The sequence below is a fragment of the Eleutherodactylus coqui genome, chromosome 8 (genome assembly GCF_035609145.1).
Source record: "Eleutherodactylus coqui strain aEleCoq1 chromosome 8, aEleCoq1.hap1, whole genome shotgun sequence".
In the NCBI taxonomy this organism is placed as follows: domain Eukaryota; kingdom Metazoa; phylum Chordata; class Amphibia; order Anura; family Eleutherodactylidae; genus Eleutherodactylus; species Eleutherodactylus coqui.
Genome location: NC_089844.1, coordinates 51,855,356 through 51,878,685, shown reverse-complemented (window position 1 = coordinate 51,878,685; position 23,330 = coordinate 51,855,356). Strand labels below are relative to the sequence as shown.

Genomic DNA, 23,330 nt, shown 5'->3' with positions numbered 1-23,330 from the left:
ATAAGGTCCAGAGGCCAGAAGCATATTGATCGGTATTTTATTACACATCCCATGGATCTGTCAGAAAATCCATTTGAAATGTATATTTTAGAAAAAACTAAAATAAATTAATTAAAAATGTAATAATGCTGAGCTATAATACTTCCCTGTAGCTATTTGCTTTCCTTTGCATGATTGATTTGTCCTAACAATACTTCTGCCTGTTCTTTAATTATTAGCATTGTTACTAATACGTCTACGAGCGGTAGCTAGGATGTGGAAATTAAAGCGTGGCTATAGTATGTATCCAGCTGAGAATATAAGACCTTCATAGACCTTCCTATTTTGGCCCACTACTGCTATACTACTCAGTAAATAATGTGGACAATGCTGTTGGTACTTAGAATAACTCCCTACATCCTGCTCTGTTGCTCGACACGGGAGCCTTAAGTTATGGTCATATGAACTGCCTATAAGACTATAATCTTACATTCACATTAATGATATTACTGACATATTTTATACCCATAACAGTAGCTGTTTAACAGTATAATAGTGAAGTAAATATTAAACTAAAATATCAGCCTGCAAAGTGATGTTTCAAGAGTTTGTGTTTCACCATCTTTTATATATTAACATTTTTACAAAATTTTCAGATGGCTTATGCTCTACTAATAGCTTGTGTTAGTCTCTTCAGTTTTTTAATATACTTGCGGTGAAAATTTTGTTGCTTTAAGCACCCTGTCCACGGCCGTGACGCAATATCGCTAGCGATATTCCGCCGTGGGGAAGCAGGTGGGGGAGCTGTCAGGTTTCCGCGGTGAGCCTATCTGACAGGCTCACCACGGTGAATCGTGACAAATCGCAGTATGCTGCGATTTGATTCCCCTCGAGCGGAGAATCGCCATGATTCTCCGCTTGTGGACAGCAGGGCTTATCGCCGCGGATAACGCAATGAACTATCACCCGTGTACAGGAACCCTTACTACTGCAAAGCACATTTGAAGTGGCTGCTACTATGGGTCTCTCTTTCAGCATCTCTGCAATCCACTCTTTGTCATTAGGTACATGGCTTCTATAATAACAAGAAGACAGAGATGTTTCCATAGCAAAAGGAGGGGACGCTATCTTCACAAAAGGCTTCTGTGCACTCAGAGGCTGTAGGCTGTCAGCTCTGCAGACACTGTGATAATGATCTCCACAGTCTCTGCCTCTATTGCTATTACAGCCTGTGGATGTGTGTCTGTACACAGACTATACACACAGTTTTGGGTGTTTACTCATTGGCCAGAATGTCTCTAAATGTCAAATTGTCCTGCAAAGCAGAGAGGAGGTTATTCAGATACTGCCTCCTGCTGATTGGTCCAGAGAGAGTTTGATGCAGCATGGAAAGTAAAGGCAAGGAAGTCAGGACAGTGAACTACTGGCAGAATGCTAGGCTTGATAAACACCCCATCCTTAAAAATGGATTGCCAATAGCAGAATAATGGAAAAATTGGAAAGACTACCTATAAATCTGTTTTCATAGACACGAAACAGGGTGCAAACAGTAGCAAATGAATGGGTAAGGAGAACCTGGTGTATTTTTGTTGAAAACTCATGTTTGCTTTAAATGTGGCTCTAAACCATCACTCCAAGTAGATTGTGACTCACAAGGTACAAAAGGTCAGGAACCTCTGCTATAAGGCAGTGTCCAGCCTCTTAAAAAGTCTTGAAAAATAATATGGCATTACAGGTACTAGAATAATGATATACACATCTGTACACCATTCAATTTTGGAGTTGTTAATCATTGTAGAAGTAAGATCTTAAATTGATGATTCAGGATTAGAAAAACATGGCTTTCTTTTACCAAAAACATTGCCACACCTGTCTACATTGTCACAGGTTGTATACGACATTGCAGTTTAGTCTCATTAAATTCAGTGGAGCAGAGATACAGCAGCCGAAGCAACCCATTCCTGGGTTGCACTGTTTTAGGAAGAAATTAACCATGTTTTTCTAATTCTGGAAAACCCTCTTAAAGTCTCCATACCTTTTCCTGGAAAATTGTTGTGCCACATGAAAAAGATTTTTGAAATATTTTCCACATGGCTTGTGCTGTAAATGCTGTAGAATTCCTGCTGCAGTGGACACTCTGCACCATTTCCATCCTGTATGAAGGCAGCCTAAGGCCTCATGTCCACGGGCGAATTCGGATTTAAAATCTGCAGCGTTTTTCCTGCACGCGGATCCGCTCCCCATAGGCATGCATTAGACACCCGTGGGTAGTTAAATACCTGCGGATGTCATTTTTCCCTGCAGGCGCGGGTCCCGCGTACAGGAAAAAATCCGGACATGCTCCATTCAGGCGCGGGTCTCCCGTGGGGATTGCTCCCGCAGGCTTCTATTGAAGCCTATGGAAGCCGTCCGGATCCGCGGGAGACTCGCTCCTGAATTAAACTCACCTGCTCCGGGTGATGCAGGTCTTCCTTCCTTCGCGGACGGAAACTTCTTTCTTCGGCCCGGCGGATGTGCCTGGCACATGCGCGCGACACGCAGCTGACGTGCCGAGCACATCCGCCGGGCCGAAGAAAGAAGATCCGGCCGCGACAGAAGGAAGACACGCACGGACCGCTGCAGGTAAGTTTAATCTGAGTTTTTAACCTCATGTCCGTTGGGCAGGAGGGACCCGTTACGGATTCTCCATGGAGAATCCGTAGCGGGCCTGATTTTCCCTGTGGACATGAGGCCTAAGTCCTTCCTTTTTATGTTTTCCATTCCTTTTGAATCCACTGCAGGCTTTTGCTCAAAATGCTGCATCAAAAACTGCAGGTGTGATTCCAGCCTAAGAGCGCATTCAGACGACCGTATATCGGCAGGGTATTCACGCCGGCCTATATACGGCGTCTCTCTCTGCAGGAGGAGGAGGCTGGAAGAGTCGGGAGCAGTGCTCTGAGCTCCTGCCCCCTCTCTGCCTCCTCTCCACCCCCTCTCCGCCCCTCGGCACTATTTCCAATGAGAGGAGGCGGGATGGTGGGCGAGGCTAAGTTTCAGGAATTAGCTCCGCCCCATCCCGCCTCTCCTCATTGAAAATAGTGCAGGGGGGTGGAGAGGAGGCAGACAGGGGGCGGGAGCTCAGAGCACTGCTCCTGGCTCTTCCAGCCTCCCCTCCCTGCAGAGAGGGACACCGTATATCGGCTGGGTGTGAAAACCCTGAATGCTCCCTAAGACTGCTCAAAAACCATTTTACATAGACAGCCATAATCCTACTTTGTTTATATGAAATGTAGCAGCTGTTTCACCAATCCAATGCAGACGTACACTTACTGGGTGGCACTACATTGCGCTTGTACGCTTCCATATATGTTTTTACATTTAGTTAACTTCTTGCGAACACATTAAACCCCTTTTTTTTAGCAAAGCGGATATCATGGAGTGTTTGAATGAGGTGGGGAAAATACCAGAGGTCAGGGAGAGGTTGAAGATGGTGGTGAGGTGGGTAATGACAGCCGGGGAAAGGTACCGGAGGAGGTGAGAGGGAAGAGGGTCGCTAGCGCAGGTGGTGGGGTGAGTGGCGGAAAGCTTTCTACAGAGGTCTACCTCTGTCGCTGGTTCTAGTGCAATGTATTATCATAGCGATCATAGGTTTACAGGTTCAAGTCCTGTACAGGGACATAAAAAATGTTAAATAAATGAATACAAATAGTGAAACAAAATGCATAAAAAATTGTAATAAAAATTATTTTCTATCTTTTAAAAAAATGAGACACATTGGGTGTTGTTGCATTCGTAATGACCGGCACAATAAATTGAATGCGCTATTTATCCTGCACAGCAAAAGCTGTAAAAAACAAAACGGAACCCAAATCCTTTTTTGTTCTCTTTACCTCCAAACCACATACAAAACCTCCGGAAAAAAACCCCAATAAAATTGAATGTACGCCAAAATAGCACCAATCCAAAGAAAATAATTATGTTATTTATGCTGCAGGATTAAGGCTGTAAAAAACAATGGCAGAATTGGTTTTTTTTTCTCTCCCACTCTTACAAAAAAAAGTATTAAGTAAATTAAAAAATACCCCAAAAAATGTTCCAATAAAAACTAGAGCTCGCCACGCAAATAACAAGCCCTCATGTGGCCATGTGGTCGGAAAACTAAAAAAAGTTGTGGCTTTTCAAAAGCAGAGATGATAATATCCAAAAAAATCATTGCATCCTTAGGTCCAAAATAGGCCGTGTCACTAAGTGGTTAAGTATTTCTATACAGACTGAAACAAAACAAGGAGCACCTTGATAAATATAAAACTAAACATAAAACTTAGGAGTTCTGTATGTTCAACCTTTTAACATTTGTAAAAATGTAATTTCCTTTGCTGACAATGTGGTAACTGTACTACAAAAGACAATAGAAGTGAGTAACAAATGCTTCCCTTGCACATAATACCCTGTCACTCCTGTAATATTCTTTCTAGAATAGTTTATATAGGTCAAGTCATGTGGCGGATCAGATATTTAATCACAGACCTGATCTGAAGAATGTTTATAGCAGTATACACAGAAATGAACAAAGCAAAACGAAGAAACCGGATAATCACATACAGATATTGAACCCGGTGCCTACAATAGTTTCAAAGCATAATAATGGGAATCGGCAACAAATAATCAGTTGGTGTCAACATCCATTAACTTGTGTCACTGTCTAATGGTAAATGTTTCTGAAATATCTCTGTTAAAGACATTTTTCTTTCTTGCAAAAAATATAGATTTCTTGCTGATAACGCTTATCTACTTTCATCTGTGTGAGATTAGATCTGGAGTGTTTTCAGCCTTTAAATGCCTACAGGAATGTCTTCATTCACTGACAGTAAACAGCTTTATTTAAAATGAGAAGAAATCGAAATGTAGCATATTTTGGTAAACTGAATGACTTGAAATAGATTAATATAAATCTGGATGTTTCCTTTAAAGCGACCCTCAAGTTTCAGGATAAAAGTTTGTAGAGGTAGTTGATTTTGTCGGCCTTCATTCAGTTCTGCCGGTTGCCTGTACTGTTTTCAGGTGGCCAACATGGCTTCTGCCATTTTATAATTATACCATCTGCTGCTCTGTGATTGGCCAGCACTGATCATATGATTGTTGTTGGCCAATCACAGAGAAGGTGCAGTGCATTGGTAGTCTTAGCAATACCAATACACTATGGACTATTATATAGTCTGAAGATGGCTGCCAAAATACAGAACCCTGAACTGAACAACAGCTGACAAAATCAACTACAGGTACCCCTTCCACCTTCTTGTCTCGAGACATTATGTTGTCTCAATACAGGAGGGTCTCTTTATTGCTAAATTTCCTACTTTCATGAGTTTTCATATACACAGTGCCCTATTTTGTGATTGTGTGATGTACACTGTCACATACATACTTTCTCTGAATGTGATACAAGTACAACCCCAAAGCGTTAAGGCCCTTTTACATGTAATGATTATTGCTCAATGTTCGTTCAAACGACCAAAAATGAGCGATAATCACTGTGTTCTCTATGTGAGCCAGGAGATTACATTGTATTCTGCCAGAAGCCCTGAGGAGAACAATACAGCTGTTTGCACATCTAAGTGTGTGGTTAGTCACATGCTGGGCTCTGCTTAGAGCTCCTGGAGGCCCATTTACATGCAAATAAAGATGATCAAGTGTTAATGGACATTAGTGTCTATTAACACTTCATGCAAAAAAGATCGTTAAAACTTTCAATCTTTCAATCATTTGAAAGATTATCTTTGCTTGTAAATGGGACTTTAATCTATTTTCACTCTCTGAATCTTGCATTCACCTACCACTCAGCTTGCAAATTGAGCCTTAATCACACCCCAACACAGTCTATACATACCAGACTCTCTCTGCCATCATTCATCAAAAATGGGTGATGGGTTGCAACATAAGCACGCTGCTCTGCAGTAGTCAGAGGGTTAAACACTTTTAGGCTACGGGTCCTTTAAAGCAGGGGTCCCCAACTCCAGTTCTCTGGGACCACCAACAGGTCATGTTTTCAGGATATCCTATGGTAAGAACACCTGGGGCAATGTCGAAGGCACCAACAATAATTACATCACCTGTGTAATACTGAGGAGATCCTGAAAACATGACCTGTTGGTGGTCCCTGAGGACTGGAGTTGGGGGGAACACTGCTTTAGAGTATACAATAACCAAACTTGATAAAGTTTTAAGCTTTGATAAAAAGGTTTAATACCTCCAAAATTGCAAAAAAAAGGAATAAAAAACAAAAGACCTAATACTTAAAATCATTTGGGTCTTTTCTGCTTCCTTGAGGACAGGAAGAACAAGAGAAAACCCCTCACACATGACTTACCCCATAATATGAGCAAAGCTTTAGTGTCAACAACATAGTTTTATAGTTTCAAAACGTGACACCGGCTTCATAACAGCTCAGCAGGACACCAACCGTTTTATTGACCATTGTGGCCTTTTGAGCACACTAATTTGGTTAGCTTCTATTCATGCTTGTAGCACATGACTTACAGAGATTTCCATCAAGCTTTTTCCTATATGTAAAAATAATGCAGTCTTCAGGCTTTTCTTGCCCCTGAAAATACTTGGAACATAGATGGACCTATTAATGTCAAGGAGGTCTACCAGTATTCATTGAAAATTAATCCTTCATAGTGGTAATAGCTCGATTATAAACGGAAGCCGTGTTGCTTGTGCGAACAGAATCTTAATTATGTGAGATGCAGTAGATAAGTCTTACTGGAACAGTAATGTGCCTTAAGAATATTTCTCATGGTAAGAGATACTCTGCGATCCCGACAGCTGCTGCGGAGGAGCGCGACTTCCCCGAAGTGATGCGAGTTGGTTTTGAGATAAAAACGCCTCACATCTATGGTAAAATTGCATGTTGTCGAGCGCGATATCGCACCCGCCCAGGTGAAATTAGCCTTACTGTGGTTGAATCTCCTTGAATGCAACTCCCAGTGTTTGGAAACAGGTGGCTTATGTATTGAATTTTCACTAGTCTTGACCTTTGTGTTGCACAAAACAAGGAAAGTTAGTAAGGGGATATGAAATCATCATATCCTTCTATTGGAGGATAGATATATGCACATATTTCCCATGGAACACTGGGGGACATTCATAAAACCTTTTACATCAGAAGACATAAAAAGTCACAATTTTCTGCACAAGTGTGGATTTGCACAAAAATGTGCAACTTTCTACTGTCTGGCTCTTGTTTTAAGGGGGCATTGCCGCCCCAGGCCGTCACATTCATATATAATTTATGCCAAAAACTGGCATAAATCATGCGAGAAATAAACTTATTATTGCATCTGGCATACATTGCATTACTAATGCATGAAAAGCCATGCACTTGGCAGGAGTCGGACAATATTATTAGGACCTTCATATCCAAGGTGCATTTTTGCACTGCCGTGTGCCTGCATAGAAATCTATACCAGCTGGGAGCTGGAGAAGATGTGTAATATAATTTATGCCAGCTTCTGGCTTAAACTATGCATAAATATGGCGGTCTGAGGCGGCCACGCCTCCTTTTGAGAAATGAGACAGAGTGGCATACCGCTCAAAAAGTTGCAATAAATTGTACAAGTTTCTCATACCAAAAAAGTGTTGATAAATCTCTTCCTTTATGTGCAAATAATGTTTTCTTGGTAGCTTCTAAAAGCAACTTGTATTGTAATACATAGAGCCTTGTTGGACATCTTATAGAGTAGGGCAGGATGAACTGTGATAGACCAGGATGGGAGTAATGGTTATTTGATGCCTGTGCCTGACCAGTGATAATGTATCACCCTTCCCAAAAGCATCAGTGCCCAGTTAAGATGCATTATTTTCTTTCTATGATCATTTTCTTCTAAGTACGCCGAGTTACACCTCAGTGGAGAGAAGAATAATGGCAATTTCTTTAAAGTTGCACAGTCCGAAACGTAAATAAAGAACGTGACCTGCTCCTGTGTGCTGCTCAATGAAGACATAACTGTAGATGTTTTGTCATATAGATGATATTTTGATATCTAAAGCATTTATACAATATAATGTCTGTAGTGACCCACCTCAGTATAGATGTCATTTTTACATGTGCTAAGAGAGTTTTTAGCCCTACTATGGGATGAAAGGAATACAGTGCTTTCACAGTCACTCTTGGGACTTGTATATGAGAACATGCATGTATTCTAAATGTAGAGAGGTGAGGAAGCTGTTGCCAAACAACTCTGGTGGCAGCTTATCTCCCTGAGAATAAAAGGATTGGGCAGTTAAATTACCCAATCATTATCATCTCTGACCTCTACCACCAGGAGACAGTCGGGAGGTCCCATATACATTTCATATTTGGACATATCAATCTAATGTAAATAGGCTACCTTTACCTACTAGTACAAACCTTGGGATTCTGATTGTTCCCTAGATTAGGAAGTGGTGGTCAACTTTTACTAATCTCTTTTTAGTCAGAATCCTGTCCTCCATGAATATGCTGAAGCTCACCTTCTTCCTAATTCACTAAGGCCTCTGGCACACTTCCAGTGTATGTGAATTTCACCTAAGAAGCTCTGGCATAACTCACATTGACCAGCACAGAGACACCTATCCGTGTGCTGTCCAATTTACAGACAGGCAGCATATTGACATGCATTTGAATGTTCTATTTCTCATCCATAATACGGACAAGGATAGGAGATGCGATGAGTTTTTTCACATAGACCACTGATGATCCGCATGAAAAAACATTGGTGTGTATATATCCTCATAGCTCTATATTATGGCCATGTGCTGTCCGTGGATTAACATGGACAGCACACGGCCCCAAATACACTGGTGTGCCTAGAGCAATAGAAGTTTGCATCATTGACTGCTATGTTACAGATACAGTTAAGCTTAGTCACCAGGCACTATTTCCACAAGACTGCTAGCCTACATTTACCTGCTTGAGTGAATGCCAATGCTGCTGTAATCACAGGACTTTGTTAGCTGGCACATTTTATATACACCAAAAAAATTATAATTTCCTTTTAAGGTAAGATATTTAAGTCATTTAAGTTCTATTTATCTACCTATAAATTAGCAGGGAGGAAGTAAAGGACTTAAGTAATTCAAGTCTTCTCGTACTTTGAACCATACTGAAATGAATTGAGCGTGAAGCCTACAAAGGAGTGAAGCTGATAAACTGTTCAGCCATAACATTAAAACCAAATGACTGGTGAAATGAATAATATTGATTCTCTAGTACCTCTCAGGGGTGGGATATATTAAGCAGCAAGTGATCAGTCAGTTTTCAAAGGTAATTTGCTGGGAGTAGCAAAAATTGCAAGTGTAAGGATTTGAGCGACTGGCAAATTGCTGTGGCTAAACAAAACTGGGTCTGAGCATCTTCAATACAGCAGGTCTTGTGAGGTGTTCCAGGTATGGTTTTGTACTTACCGTACCAAAACTGATCCAATGCAGAACAACTAATTTGAGATTTGTACGCTCCTATACAAAATCTAAAAGCTATATAATCTACGTGTCATGAATAGCTAATACATTGTTTTATTCTAATGTGTCTAAGATGCACTTAATATTTTACTAGAACTCTAAGCACAATGTTGGTTTTATCCACCTATAAAGTATTTAGAGTTTCAGCTACTGTAAATGTAATATATGTGTGTGAATATCCCTTCCACATGCCACCTGTCAGGGTCTGTCACCTTAGTCCATTTACACATTGGAACATATCTAGACCAGGCTCTTCCTATTGTGGCAGCTAATTAATCTCACCCAATTCCTCCTGCAGCCCACTTGTCTATCCTTTGTGTCAATCACCATAAGCTGGTGCAGTATGCACAGTGTGCTCTGGTTCCCTGTATAGTTTGCCTGCTTTCCCTGTTGACATACAAGGGTGTGAGTTATAATTACATCTCATGGCTCTGCAGGAAATTCATCTGGGACGTGTTATTTAAAGCAGCAATATACTTTTCGGCACAGATTGAGTGATAAGCAGCCCTGAGAGAGGGCAACCTGACTATTCGAAATCTGTCTTGTGCTGTGCAATAGAATAGTAATTACCTGATATATTGACTTGCAAACTAAGCGTATTAACTCCATGCTTTCTTTGTAGCTTTCTTACTAGAATTTAAGTACTCTTGTCTATCTAAATGTTACTCTTGGTTTTTTTTCTCTTACTCTCCAAATGTTATTCTCTTCATGTGTTGAATACATTAAGATAATTATGGGAAATCCTGTAAGATACTTAAGATTTGGAACATTTATTTTTTATTGTAATGCAAATTTTGGGAAGGGAATTAAATTGCCAGTTCTCAACAGCAATGTAAGTCAATTTTCAGTGTTGAGTATTCATTGTTTTATCCGGTCTCTTCAAATATTAATGGACTGCCTACATTACTGAATTCACAAGAAAAGTTATTCATGAAAAGTTTTCTCTACTAAACTTTTATGGTCAGAAAATAACTGGATATTTCTGTTTCTTCTCACAGCGAAAGGTGCAGATACACCATGAGAGGCCATGTGGATTCTGTCAATAGCATTGAGTTCCTGCCCTATTCAAACATTGTGCTCACTAGCTCTGCTGATAAGACCTTGTCTCTGTGGGATGCTAGAATGGTAGGTTAATCATACCTTATGTCTTTCTGATTTTAAAGCTTGACATGTGCCCAAAAAAACTTCTCAGTTAGGATTGGTCAAAATAGTGTAAAACTGAACAGATCTTCCTTCATCAGCCTGACATTGACATGATGGCAAGGTTTCTTGTTGTATTCTGTAACACATGGCGTCCAACATCTAGAAGAAGATTGATTGTGCAATTTCAAAGAAGAGAAGCAGTGGACTGAGCAAACAAAAGTTGCAAATTTCTTTATATTTGGTAAATAAAGACAGATGCATTTCAGATGTAGCTGAGCTGATTAGTCATTTTAATGTACTCTGCATTAACCCCTTGAGTGCCATGCCGGAAATTTACCGGGACGAGCTCCACTGCCGATAGTGATATAGTCTGGAAGATTTCCGGGCTATGTTTCACTATGGGAGCTGCAGAGCACACTGCCATAAGCTGCACAGACAGACACAGAGCAGTGCAGGACTTTGAAAAACAGAAGCAGGAAGATACTTCCGATCTGCCGGCAATCTCCCGCTTCTATTTTCAAAGTCCTGCACTGCTTTGTTTACAGGTTGTCATAGAGACCATCAGCTTGTCAGGGAGAGCTGGTGCTTGGCTGTTAGAGGATAGCCAAGCACCAGCTCTTACACAGTAGAGAATGGAGAAAACCTCCAATCTCTGTTGTTAATCCTTTACATGCCGCCGTCTATGTGACTGCAGCATGTAAAGGTGCTGACAGAGGGGGGCTCCCTCTGTCAGAGGATAGCCGGGCACCAGCTCTTACACAGCAGAGAATGGAGAAAACCTCCGATCTCTGCTGTTTTAACCCTTTAAATGCTGCGGTCTATGCGACTGCAGCATGTAAAGAGCTGTCAACATCGGACCCCAGCTGGTAATCACTACCATGGTCAGCAGTCAGTAAAAGCACATTTTCAGTTACATATGACATGAAAAAAAATACTGGCATTAAATTCCTGGAAAGGAAAAAAAAATGTTCACTGGTGGTGTTATTGTTTAATTATTGAATTATTTCCTATACATCTCCAAAAGGGGCATCAGCCACATGGTAGGGGTAGTGGCTTTTGTGAGACGAGTACTAAGGTGCACTATCATCTGTATTCTTTTATGAACACGTAATTCTATGGTATATTGCTAAGTCTCTTCTGAATTAGCAGCCTTTCACACGGGACTGAATTCTGCACCAAAATTCGCACTGCGAACTGTGGTTTTTGGTGAAGAATTGCCAGCAGGATTCGCCATTTTAAATTCCGCACCAAAATCCGCATGTTAGATTTTGGGGCTGAATATTCCGCAGGAGGGCATATTCCATAATACTGTTGCGGAATATTCTGTCCCGTGTGAAAGGTCCCAATGCCAGTTTGAACTGTCCACCCAGGTCTACAGCAGTTTTTGGCACAAGTCATATGTTATATGACTCATATAATATAAAAACATTGCTAACGGTAAAGCACTATAGTACATTTTTCTGCTGCAGGAAAAGAGAGATCAAATACTTGTTACAGATTTGGTGTATACTGTGCTCTATGAAGACATTTGAGTCTTTCTATTACTTTCACACAGACTTGTTTTCTTCTTGTTATTCCACTGTGTGAAGATACGTAGCTTTTTTAAAGGTCAGCATATGGCGGCTGATCTATTCCACTGTAGGCTGTGAGATGCAGTATTCTGTTCATTGGACAGCAGAAAGAGTCTGTACATCTGTCTCAGTTGTGGATAATTTGCTGATCTATGAATATGAAACATTTTAATTAAATTATCTTAAACATTGTTGTGAGTAATGTCAACAAAATAAAAAAACTAGCAAAGATGCTAAACCTTAGATTTTCTGTTTGAAAAATTCAGTATATAAGGCTGGGATCACAGCTGTGTTAGGGCTCAGTACAGGGTTTCTGTCTTCCCCATTGATTTTAATGGGATTTCAAAAAAGCGTAAAGCAAATGGAAAGGTTTTTAGGTTTCTGTTTTTTTGGACAGAAAAATAACAGTCTATTTTTCTGTAAAAAGTAGAAAAAAGGAAACCTGACAGAATGAAAAAAAAAGCAGAAGGCTTTCCATTTGCTTACCTTTTTTTTAACCCCATTAAAATCAATGGGGCAAAAATTGATTCATTTTTTTCTGTTTTATTTTAGTTTCTCTCCTCCAAAAGTGGAGCAGAGAGATGGAGACCTTGAGCTGAGGCCTAATGTAGGTGTGAAAGCAGCTTAAGTCTGGGTTCTGTAGCGGTGCATTACACAGAATGACCTGCAGAGTGTGCTAGTCAGGCATTCTAATACCTGCAAGAGGGAAAGAAAGGGTTAATACTAGAGATGAGCGAGCATACTCGCTAAGGCTAACTACTCGAGCGAGTAGTGCCTTAGCCGAGTATCTGCCCGCTCGTCTCTAAAGATTTGGCTGCCGGCGCGGGTGACAGGTGAGTTGCAGCGGTGAGCAGTGGGGAGCGGGAGGGGGGGGGGGGAGAGGTATCTCCCCTCTGTTCCTCGCCACTCCCCGCCCCCCTCCGGCAGCTGAATCTTTAGAGACGATCGGGCAGATACTCGACTAAGGCACTACTCGCTCGAGTAGTTAGCCTTAGCGAGTATACTCGCTCATCTCTAGTTAATACCCTAGTTGTAGCAAGAGTTAGCTACAAAAGAGGCAGCTGTGCAGGAAGCTGAGAGAGAGGACCAGTGCAGCAGAGCTGAGGTGCAGCAGGCTGGTGGCCTAGCAGAGGCCAGAGTCTGACAGGGGCGACAACCCTGGACTCACACCCAAGTGGGGTGCATGTGGACTGTGTATATCGACGTTGCATGATATTGCTGTGTTTTGTGATTGCGGTGATGACAAATAAAGGCTGTCAGGAGCCAGATAAAGAAATCCACATCTCCTGAGCAGTTTCTACACGTGTGGTGTGCCATTTCCATGTGCAAGAGGTCGGCGATCTGCAGGCAAGTGTACCCCAACTTGCCACAGTTCATACAGCATTTCCCTCTAAAGGCCCTTTTACACGCAATCATTATCACTCAAAACTCGTTCAACCGCCCAAAAGTAATCGATAATTGTTACATGTAAACACGGGCATTGTGCAGTTTTCGTTTAAACGATGGATTTTGGTTCACTTAATATCCATCGTTCAGCCTCTGAAAAAACTGAGCAAATATATTCAATTTGAATGAATTTTGCTCATCTTTCAAAAGAATGCAGGGTGTTTTCCTTATGGCATGTTTACACTAGCTATGAGGAGAACAATTGAATGTGGTGGCAGATGTTTGCACAGCTGGGTGTGTGTTTCAACACATGCTGGGCTCTGCAAACAACTCCTGGATGTTCTTTTACATGCAAATGAAGATGATAGAGTGTTAATGGCAAATGAACACTTTATGCAAATAGATTGCTAAATCTTTTAATCTTTCAGTAATTTCGCGGTCCGGCGTCTTCATACTCACCTGCTGAAGATGGCCGCCGGGATCCTCTCTCTCTGTGGACCGCAGGGCTTCTGTGCGGTCCATTGCCGATTCCAGCCTCCTGATTGGCTGGAATCGGCACGTGACGGGGCGGAGCTACACGGAGCCAGCATTCTGCACGAGCGGCCCCATTGAAGACAGCAGAAGACCCGGACTGCGCAAGCGCGGCTAATTTGGCCATTAGAGGCCGAAAATTAGTCGGCACCATGGAGACGAGGACGCTAGCAACGGAGCAGGTAAGTATAAAACTTTTGATAACTTCTGTATGGCTCATAATTAATGCACAATGTACATTACAAAGTGCATTAATATGGCCATACAGAAGTGTATAGACCCACTTGCTGCCGCGGGACAACCCCTTTAAGCCCCAGGATTCTGACTGAATCCCCAAAAATGGGAGTCGGTTGGAAACCCAAACTGAGCCATAGACTTTAATTAGTTAAATGGAGACCAATAAGGTCTATGTTTGCCAAGGTTCCAGTTTACTTCCATCATTTTTTGAGAATAGAATTGCAAATCACCTGTACTATTCTATTCTCCAAAAATGACAGTAACAAATGAACATCTTGTCAAATGGAGATGATATTGGTCTATTTTTGCAAGTGAAAGTCTATGGTTCCATCCAGGGTTCCACTTGAATTCCATTTTCAGGAATGCAAATGAAACCCTCAAGCAGCACTCCAGAATATAGAATTAATAGACTGTGTGAATGGACCCTAACCAGATAACAAGCTTGCAGCAAACCTGCTTGTGTAAAGGTGAGAGCTGTCAGTCACAATGCTGTAGGCAGGGATAGGTCGGCACGGCTCACTTTGTTGTCTTGGATCTCCATTCCAAGTCCAACTTTAAAGTGTGTTTATTCTAAAACACTGCAGCATTTCAGAGTAACACATACACAGGGGCAATTGGCATACCTGTCCTCAATTTATGCTGCCCAGGGTTCGGTCAGAGTGAACCCGGTGACAGGTTCTTTTTAAAGACTGTAGTTTCTTTACACATGCACCATGTACTGCCTTAATGTAGTGTATGTTGTTGTAGCGTATTCATAGATAACAGTATGTTTTACTCATATACTCAATGTCTGGACAAAAGCTGGCTGTTATGGTAAGTAGCACTTGCTACCAGGTTATGCTGTTTTCCCTTGATGCATTCTGTGGTTGGTAAGAAATGTAAAGTTAGTTATTCACTTTTGTTTACTTTCTCAACATAAATACCAATAAACTGTAAAATTGAATTTTTATTGATGCTGAATGCAAGGCATGGAGTAATGGCCCTGATCTGGGAGTGTGATTTAGTCTGGCAATGTCGAACTCAAACACCTTGAAGCATAAGTAGATCAACCACATTTCCGATAAGCTGTGTTTATTTGATATGATGGGAGCTGAATGACAACCCTTGTAGGTACACCAAATGGTGCTCACAAAATTTGTCAGTGCTCTTTAAGACTGCCTGATTTTATTCATTGTCTTAAATGAATTATGATTAAATTGCTATTATGATTCTACATTCCATTTGCAAGAAAATGCAAGTTGAAGTGAACCTTTGAAATTACCTGATTTCTGCATTGATTACCAATATAAAGTATTCTCATTCTTATTTAAGTCTCAGTTATAGACAAACATGATGTAACTAAATTAATAACGCAACAACAGTTATACCAATCATGTCTTTTATCAGGCACATTCATCTACAGTACAGGAAGATAAGATAAGTAAACCCTTGAATTTAAAGGGAACCTGGGGGGTGTGGCTAAGCCAGCAAGGAGAGCTGCCACAGGGTAAAGGAGCTCCTCTGACATAGCAGGTAAAAAAAAGCCCCCAAAAACCCAGATATTTCCGTTTGCTAGACCTCCACCTCTGTGGACCACTTGTGGGAGACTCTCCTAAGCAGCTGGACAACAGAGAGGAAGTTTCTCCATATCTCCTGCTGCTTATCTACATCACAGCCTCTTGGGCCTGCTGAAAGGGGAGAAGCCAGGACCTCAATTTTAAAAGCATCCACTGGAACAACAACCCAGAGCCAGTATAAGCCAAGAAGAATCCAAAGCCAGTGCAGCAGAGTCACATACCTGGACACAGCCCATGGATCAAAATGAGGAGGCAGTGGAGTGGTGCTGGGACGATTAATAAGCAAGAGAGTGCTGGTACACAGAAGGGGGTCAAGCACTAGAGCAGATAAAAGCTTCCTGCAGCCCACAGCTCTGCCTTCCCTCTCCTCTCTGCAGGACACAATAAAACAGCAAGAAGTTTCAGTGAACCCCAAGGCTAATTAAAAGAGATCCACTTCAAACTACAACCTATTCCAAAGCCACAGAACTCCTAGATAAGGCAACAAACAGTCAAAAACACTGCATCTGCACAGAATAAAGAAAGGAAGAAAGGGGCAAGCCTGCAATAAATACACTATTCATCTACATGCATAAAATCAAATACAAAAGTGCAAAAATTAAATGAATCCACCATTAGCACAAAGGGACAATTATCCCACAGTCTCCATTTTGTGATAGTGGTGAAGATTTGGGCACAGTGATAAAAATTGACCTTGCCTGCCACTTAGCGTCCATACTTGATTACACAGTACGTCCATGTTGGACCCTATATCAACTGATATGCTGAAATCCATGTTTCAAGATCTAAAAGAATCCACACAAAAAGATATAAGAGATCATGTTTCAGCCATTCACATAGATATCATAGCGATTGGAGAATGCACAAAACACCTTAAGGAGAAGATTGAGGAGTTTCTAGTAGCCCACAATTCTCTTGTGGACACACAAAACACAATGGAAGACGATATCACATTCATGAAACTCAAACTAGCTGATTTGATAGGTCAAAGATAAAGAACATCAGATTCCGTAATGTCTGAGAAGATGTTAATGACTCTAAACTAGTAGAATTTCTCACCGATCTGTTTGTGGCCAACCTCCCTGGATCAGCTGAATGAGATCTCTTAATAGACAGAGGTTATAGAATCCCCAAGCCAAAAAATTTACCTCCAGGAACACCAAGAGATGTATTGGCCAGACTTCTTCATTTTTACCACTATAAAGAAGCACTCCTTAAGTCATCTGCTAAAGCTACAAACCTTTCAGATCGCTTTCAACGGATTTCTTTGTTTTCTGACCTGTCTCCAGCAACCCTAGCAAGAAGGAGAGAGTTCCGAAGATACACCAAGACACTGAGGGAGGAAAAAGTCCCCTAGAAATGGGGCTTCCCAGTAAAGTTGCTCATTTATAAAAGTGGAATCACTCACAGCATTTCTGCACCCAAAGAGATGAATAATACTTTTACCAAATGGTCTCTTAGGCTTCTACAAGAGGATTCACCTCACCCGCCAATGAAGAGACCTTCTTCAATCAACCATTCATGGAACAAAGTACCCAGGAGCAAAACTACATTATCATGTACCCAAAATCAAAGAGCCCTGGAAAAGGTCTAAAAGAGCTGCTCACAGAAATGAACTTTCAGGTTGCCGCACTACAAGTTTGTCCATGGCGGCTTAATATTTTCATTTCCATATTTTTTCCCCATCTTTTTTGATACACCTTCCTGTTTCTCTGTTTTGGGAGATAGAAGAGAGGCTTCCACTTTATGTTTACTGTCCGCCTTTGCAGCTCACCCCCCAGCTCAGGTGAGTTACAAAAACTCACCCAAAATATCCTTTTGGATTCACTTAGAACCTGGACTAACACCAAGAAACATGTTTACCGATTTTTGTTTTACTATGTTTAGGTTAGGTTACTGGATTAAGTCGTTACTAATTACTCTTAGCATGCCAATGTCAGTCCTCATGTTTATATTAAAGAAGGCATATGAAGAGATGTTGAAGGGGTCTAAATTTGTGCACTGGAGATCTCCACAGGTTTGAATAAGAATTTTTAAAAAATGATCAGCATGGTATTTAAAATTTGTTCTTTAAATGTTAAAGGACTAAATAGTCCATACAAACACTCCCTGTTTTGGAATGAACTCAAAAACCAGGGTTGCAATATCTTCTGTGCACAGGAGACTCATCTATATGCCATAGATGAGATCAGAAATAGTGCTTTCCCACATATATTTTTCACAAACATGCCATAAACAAAAAAAGAGGGATAAATTATACTGTTGTGTGTAATCAGTGGTTCTCCATACACTATACTGTCCCTATATTCCCAAACAATCTTCTTTTCTTCGAAAAGCATTAGAGCATTTTAATGATGTCCAACAAGAGGCTGCTATTATTTGCAGTGACTTTAATATTGACCCTAACTTGTACCTGGATAGAAATCCCTCTGGGCAGTCTGATAAGCCCTGAGATATCCAAGACTTGAGGAGAGGCTATATGATGTGTGGAGAATCCAGCATGCCAATGAGAGATTTCTCTTTTTACTCTAATCCACACAAGGTGTGCTCTCATATTGATTTTTTCCCTTGTAGATAGATGGCTCCTACAAAGGGTCAGCTCTTCCCATATTGATTTGATATCGTAGTAAGAGCATGCCCTGGTATCCATCAAGATCAAAGAAAAATACAATTTCACTCCTTCTTTGCCTTGGAGGCTTAATAATTTTCTCCTCAATAATATTGCATTTTCATACCACATTCAAGACACTCTCATAGAATATTTTACGCTAAATGACTCAATCACATCAATATGGAATACCCACAAGGCAGTAATAAGAGGTCACTTTCTAAAACAAGCAGCTACTGAAAAATGTCAAAGATTATTACAGATAGACAAGCTTTTAAATTCCATTAGAGTTCTCGAAGCAAAAATCAACATTCAGATGAGACTTTTAGGGAACAAATATGAACTTTACCTCCGTAAAGCTAAACTGATTCAGTACACCCAAAGTAATAAAGTTTCTAAATTCCTTGCTAATAAAATTAAAACCAAAGAACTCAAATCTACAATCCTTTATCTAGTAAACTCCCAAAACAACAAGATTGTGAATCCTCGAGAAATATCAGAGGAATTCGCTAAATACTACAACGCTTTATGCAACTTAACAAAAGACTCATCTATCATACATCCAAATCAGATACTTTATAGATACATTTTTAGACTATATCTCCCTCCCCTCCTTATCCCCCTCACAACTATAATTTGTAAATTAAGAAATCTCCACCACAGAAATACTAGACACTATAGGCGTAGCGTCAGGGATTGCTGGGGTCGCCATGGCGACCCGGCCCCTGCGCTCAGGGGGCCCCCGAGGCCGCCCTCCACCATGCCCACATGCACATTCAGTGCATTAATGGCTGGCCGTTCTATCTGCAGCAAGATTCCCATCATGCGGCAACGAGAACGGCCAGCCTGAGAGGAAGAGCAGGGAGGTACTCACATGGGCCAGCAGGGGAGGAGGTCACATGGGATGGCAGGGCACAATGATCATGTGCTGCCCCCTGCTTCCTGTTGCAAGGAAGCCTCTGAGTTTACATCTCCTGCTGAGTTTACCTCTCCTGCTGCTGCTGTCACATAGAGGAGAAGTGGACCGAGCCCTGGGGTAAGTGTATATATATGTGTGTGTATCTGTCTGTCTATACACTATCTATCTATATTCTATCTATCTACTATCTATCCTATATCTTTTTATCTTTCTATCTATCTACTATCTATTTATTTATCTATCTATATACTATCTAGCTATCTATATACTATCTATCAATCTCATATATATCTATATACTATCTACTATCTATCTATATACTATCTATCTCACATCTATCTATCTATCTATCTATCTATCTATCTATCTATCTATCTATCTATCTATCTATCTATCTATCTATCTATCTATCTATGCCATATCTATCTATATACTATCTATCCATCTCATGTATATCTATATACTATCTATCTACATCATATCTATCTACATCATATCTATCTACATCATATCTATCTACATCATATCTATCTATCTATCTATCTATCTATCTATCATCTATCCATCCATCGAATATCTATCTATCCATCCAATATCTATCTATCCATCCAATATCTATCTCCTATCTATCTATCTCCTATCTATCTATCTATCTATCTATCTATCTATCTATCTATCTATCTATCTATCTATCTATCTATCTATCTATCTATCTCATATCTATCTATGACTGGTATAGGTTATACATCTCCCTGGATTTACTGTATTCATTTGCACACTTTACACACAATAAAAAAACGCATCTAAACCACATGCAGCTTTTAAATGTGTCTGCAGCTCCTTAATAACATACGCGATCTTTAAATACTGCATGCAGGTTTTTTATGTGTTTTTCTTTATTGTGGTTCTAAAGTGCAACATAAACATGACCCCCTAAGGCCGCTCTCACACGCGTGTTCAGAAAACACAGCTCAAAATCGTGGCATTACGACCGGAATTTCAAGCAGCCTTTTCGAACACAGGTTACAGCGTTTGACAGCGCTTTTTAATGCACCCCATCATTGTGATGGGTGATGACGTGTGTTAAAAACCACGAAAATGCAGGAACAGAACAGACAGCTCTCGAAAATCACAGTGTTAGAAACACCATATCCGAGCACACATTTGAGTAAGCTCATTAAAATCTATGGGAGTGTTTTACCGCGGTTAGTAGGGCACTCGGGACACCGCGCTAATAGCGGTAAAAAGCGGTGTGTGTGACAGTGACCTGCGGGGCTACAAACAAATTTTCATGTTCAGGAAATGCGTCATGTTTGGAAAGATTACGCCAAGGGGCAGATCATGTATGCAGCACGATCTAGGTATGGGTACGGGGAATGTGGGGTGGAGGCCCAGGGGGGCCCCAAGCTGAACTTTTGCACCCGGGCCCCTGAGCCTTTAGGTATGCCCCTGCTAGACACCATTACGTCGTTGAATTCCAACAAATCTCCAGGGCCAGATGGTCTTGCAAATAAATATTATAAGTAATTTTCCACTGTCTTAGTGTCCCAACTTTTGAGAACTTTAAACCATGCTATAGCACACAATTCCTTCTCTCCTTAAATGCTTAATGCCCTTATAATTCTACCCAAGTTAGGAAACCCTCATACATCCCCCTCTAACAACAGGCCCATCTCCTTATTAACCCCTTCCCACTCCTGGACGTACCTGGTACGTCATGGTAGCGGGATACTTCCCGCAACATGACGTACCTGGTACGTCATGTCATTAAAGTGTCGCCGCGGTGACAATCGCGGCGACAGAGCAGTGATGTCTGCTGACATAGTCAGCAGACAAGTGCTGCGTCCGGGCTGGGGACCAATCAGAGCGGTCCCTCCCCCACGATCGCTGTGATTGGTCAGGGAAAAACTCCCTGACCAATCACAGCGCAGCAGCGGACTTCGCGCTGTTTACAGTAGGGGCTCCATGTGCAAGCACCGCAGTGTGTTTCCGGTGCTTGTAGGGAGAGCACCTACTGTGTATTCTGTGAATATAAAGTGCGATTAGAGTGTAGATTAGGCAGGGAGTGAGTGTAGTGTAGTGTAGTGTAGTGTAGTGTAGTGTAGTGTAGTGGAGTTAGTGATCAGTGTAGTGGAGAGGAGTTAGTCATCAGTGTGGTGTAGTGGAGTGAGTGTTAGTGATCAGTGTGGTGTAGTGTAGTGAGTGATTGATCAGGCAGTGTAGTGTAGTGAGTGTAGTGAGTGATTGATCAGGCAGTGTAGTGTAGCAGAGTGGAGTGAGTGATCAGAAGTGCAGTGTAGTGTAGTGAGTGAGGGATCTGTAGTGTGTGATCAGAAGTGTAGTGAGTGAGCTGTAGCGTGCGATCAGCAGTGTAGTGTAGCGCAGCGTGTAGTCAGTGTATCCCTTGGTGTAAAAAAAATAAAAATAAAAAAATAAAAAAAAAGTTCCTGTTGTTCCCATTTCGTTACCTGTCCCGTCACCCGTTATTAGTTAGTGTAGCGTTTAGTTAGTCCGTCTAGTGTGTAGCGTGTCGTTAGTCCGTGTACTGTCAGTGTATTCGTCTGTGTAAAAAAAACAACAAAAAAACAAAAAAAGTTCCTGTTGTTCCCATTTCGTTACCTGTCCCGTCACCCGTCATTAGTTAGTGTAGTGTGTCGTTAGTCCGTCTAGTGTGTAGTGTGTCGTTAGTCCGTGTTGTGTCAGTGTATTCGTCTGTGTAAAAAAAAAAAAAAAGAAAAAAAAAAAAACACTTACGTGAATACACCACATAAGTTTCCGCGTTCTTTCCGACCCCCGTCCCGTGGTCACCCCATCCCGCAGTGTCCCATCTAATAAAACTTTTTCCCCGTGTGCCCCATTTTATATAAATATGGCCCGCAGGAGGTACACTTCAGAGGAACTGTATGCAATCATTGCATCAGACTCGGACTCAGGTAGTGGTGATGACGACCCCACTTTTTTGGCATTCTCCGACTCCTCATCCTCATCCTCATCCAGCGAGTCTGAGCTCCCTGCACCCCCGAGAAGGCGTCCAAGGACCGCCACTGACCCCAATGCATCAGATGCTCACTGGAGTACCCCGGAAGATTACAGACCCCAGATCCCTGATTTTATTGGGAACCCAGGGATTCAATTTGACACGAAAGGGCTCAGAGGGAAGGACTTCTTCAAGTTTTTTTTTTCTGAAGAGTTCATTGCCCATATTGTTACCCAGACGAATTTGTACGCCCAGAATTTTATAGAAGAAAATCCCACCTCCAGCTATGCCAGACCCGATAAGTGGACCCCTGTGGATGCACCAGAGATAAAAAAATTTGGGGGGCTTATACTAACCATGGGGCTAATAAAGAAGCCAACAATCAGGGCGTACTCGTCTACCGATATTTTGTACCACACCCCAATGTTCCGCATGGCGATGTCGAGGACGCGCTTTGAGTGTATTTTAAAATTTCTGCACTACAATGACAACCAGCTGTGCCCCCCCAGCGATCACCCCAATTACGATCGGTTGTATAAGATCAGGCCCGTAATAGACCATTTTAACGCCATGTTTGCCCAGGCGTATGCCTCACAGATAAACATTGCAGTAGACGAGTCCCTGGTACACTTCAAGGGGAGGCTAAAATTCCGCCAGTACCTGCCCAGTAAGCGGGCACGGTATGGTGTGAAGTTGTACAAGCTGTGCGAAAGTACATCAGGGTACACCCACAAGTTCCGTATTTACGAGGGGAAGGACACTAAAATTGAGCCCCCAGAATGCCCCCCCGTGCTGGGAGTAACAGGGAAAATAGTGTGGGAACTGGTGCACCCACTATTAGACCAGGGTTACCATCTGTACCTGGATAACTTTTATACCAGTGTCCCCCTGTTTCAGTGCCTCGCTTCCAGAGGAACAGTGGCATGTGGCACTGTTCGGAAAA

At 41.6% G+C, this 23,330-nt stretch overlaps 1 protein-coding gene across 1 annotated transcript in view; it reads left to right on the top strand.

Annotated features, from left to right (window-relative positions):
* The window catches only part of SPAG16 (sperm associated antigen 16), a 1,123,687-nt gene that overhangs the window by 626,138 nt on the left and 474,219 nt on the right, over window positions 1–23,330 (top strand). The window contains exon 13 of the mRNA XM_066575621.1: window positions 10,458–10,584. Coding sequence (XP_066431718.1) covers window positions 10,458–10,584 — 127 coding nt within the window. The remainder of the gene's footprint in view (window positions 1–10,457; window positions 10,585–23,330) is intronic.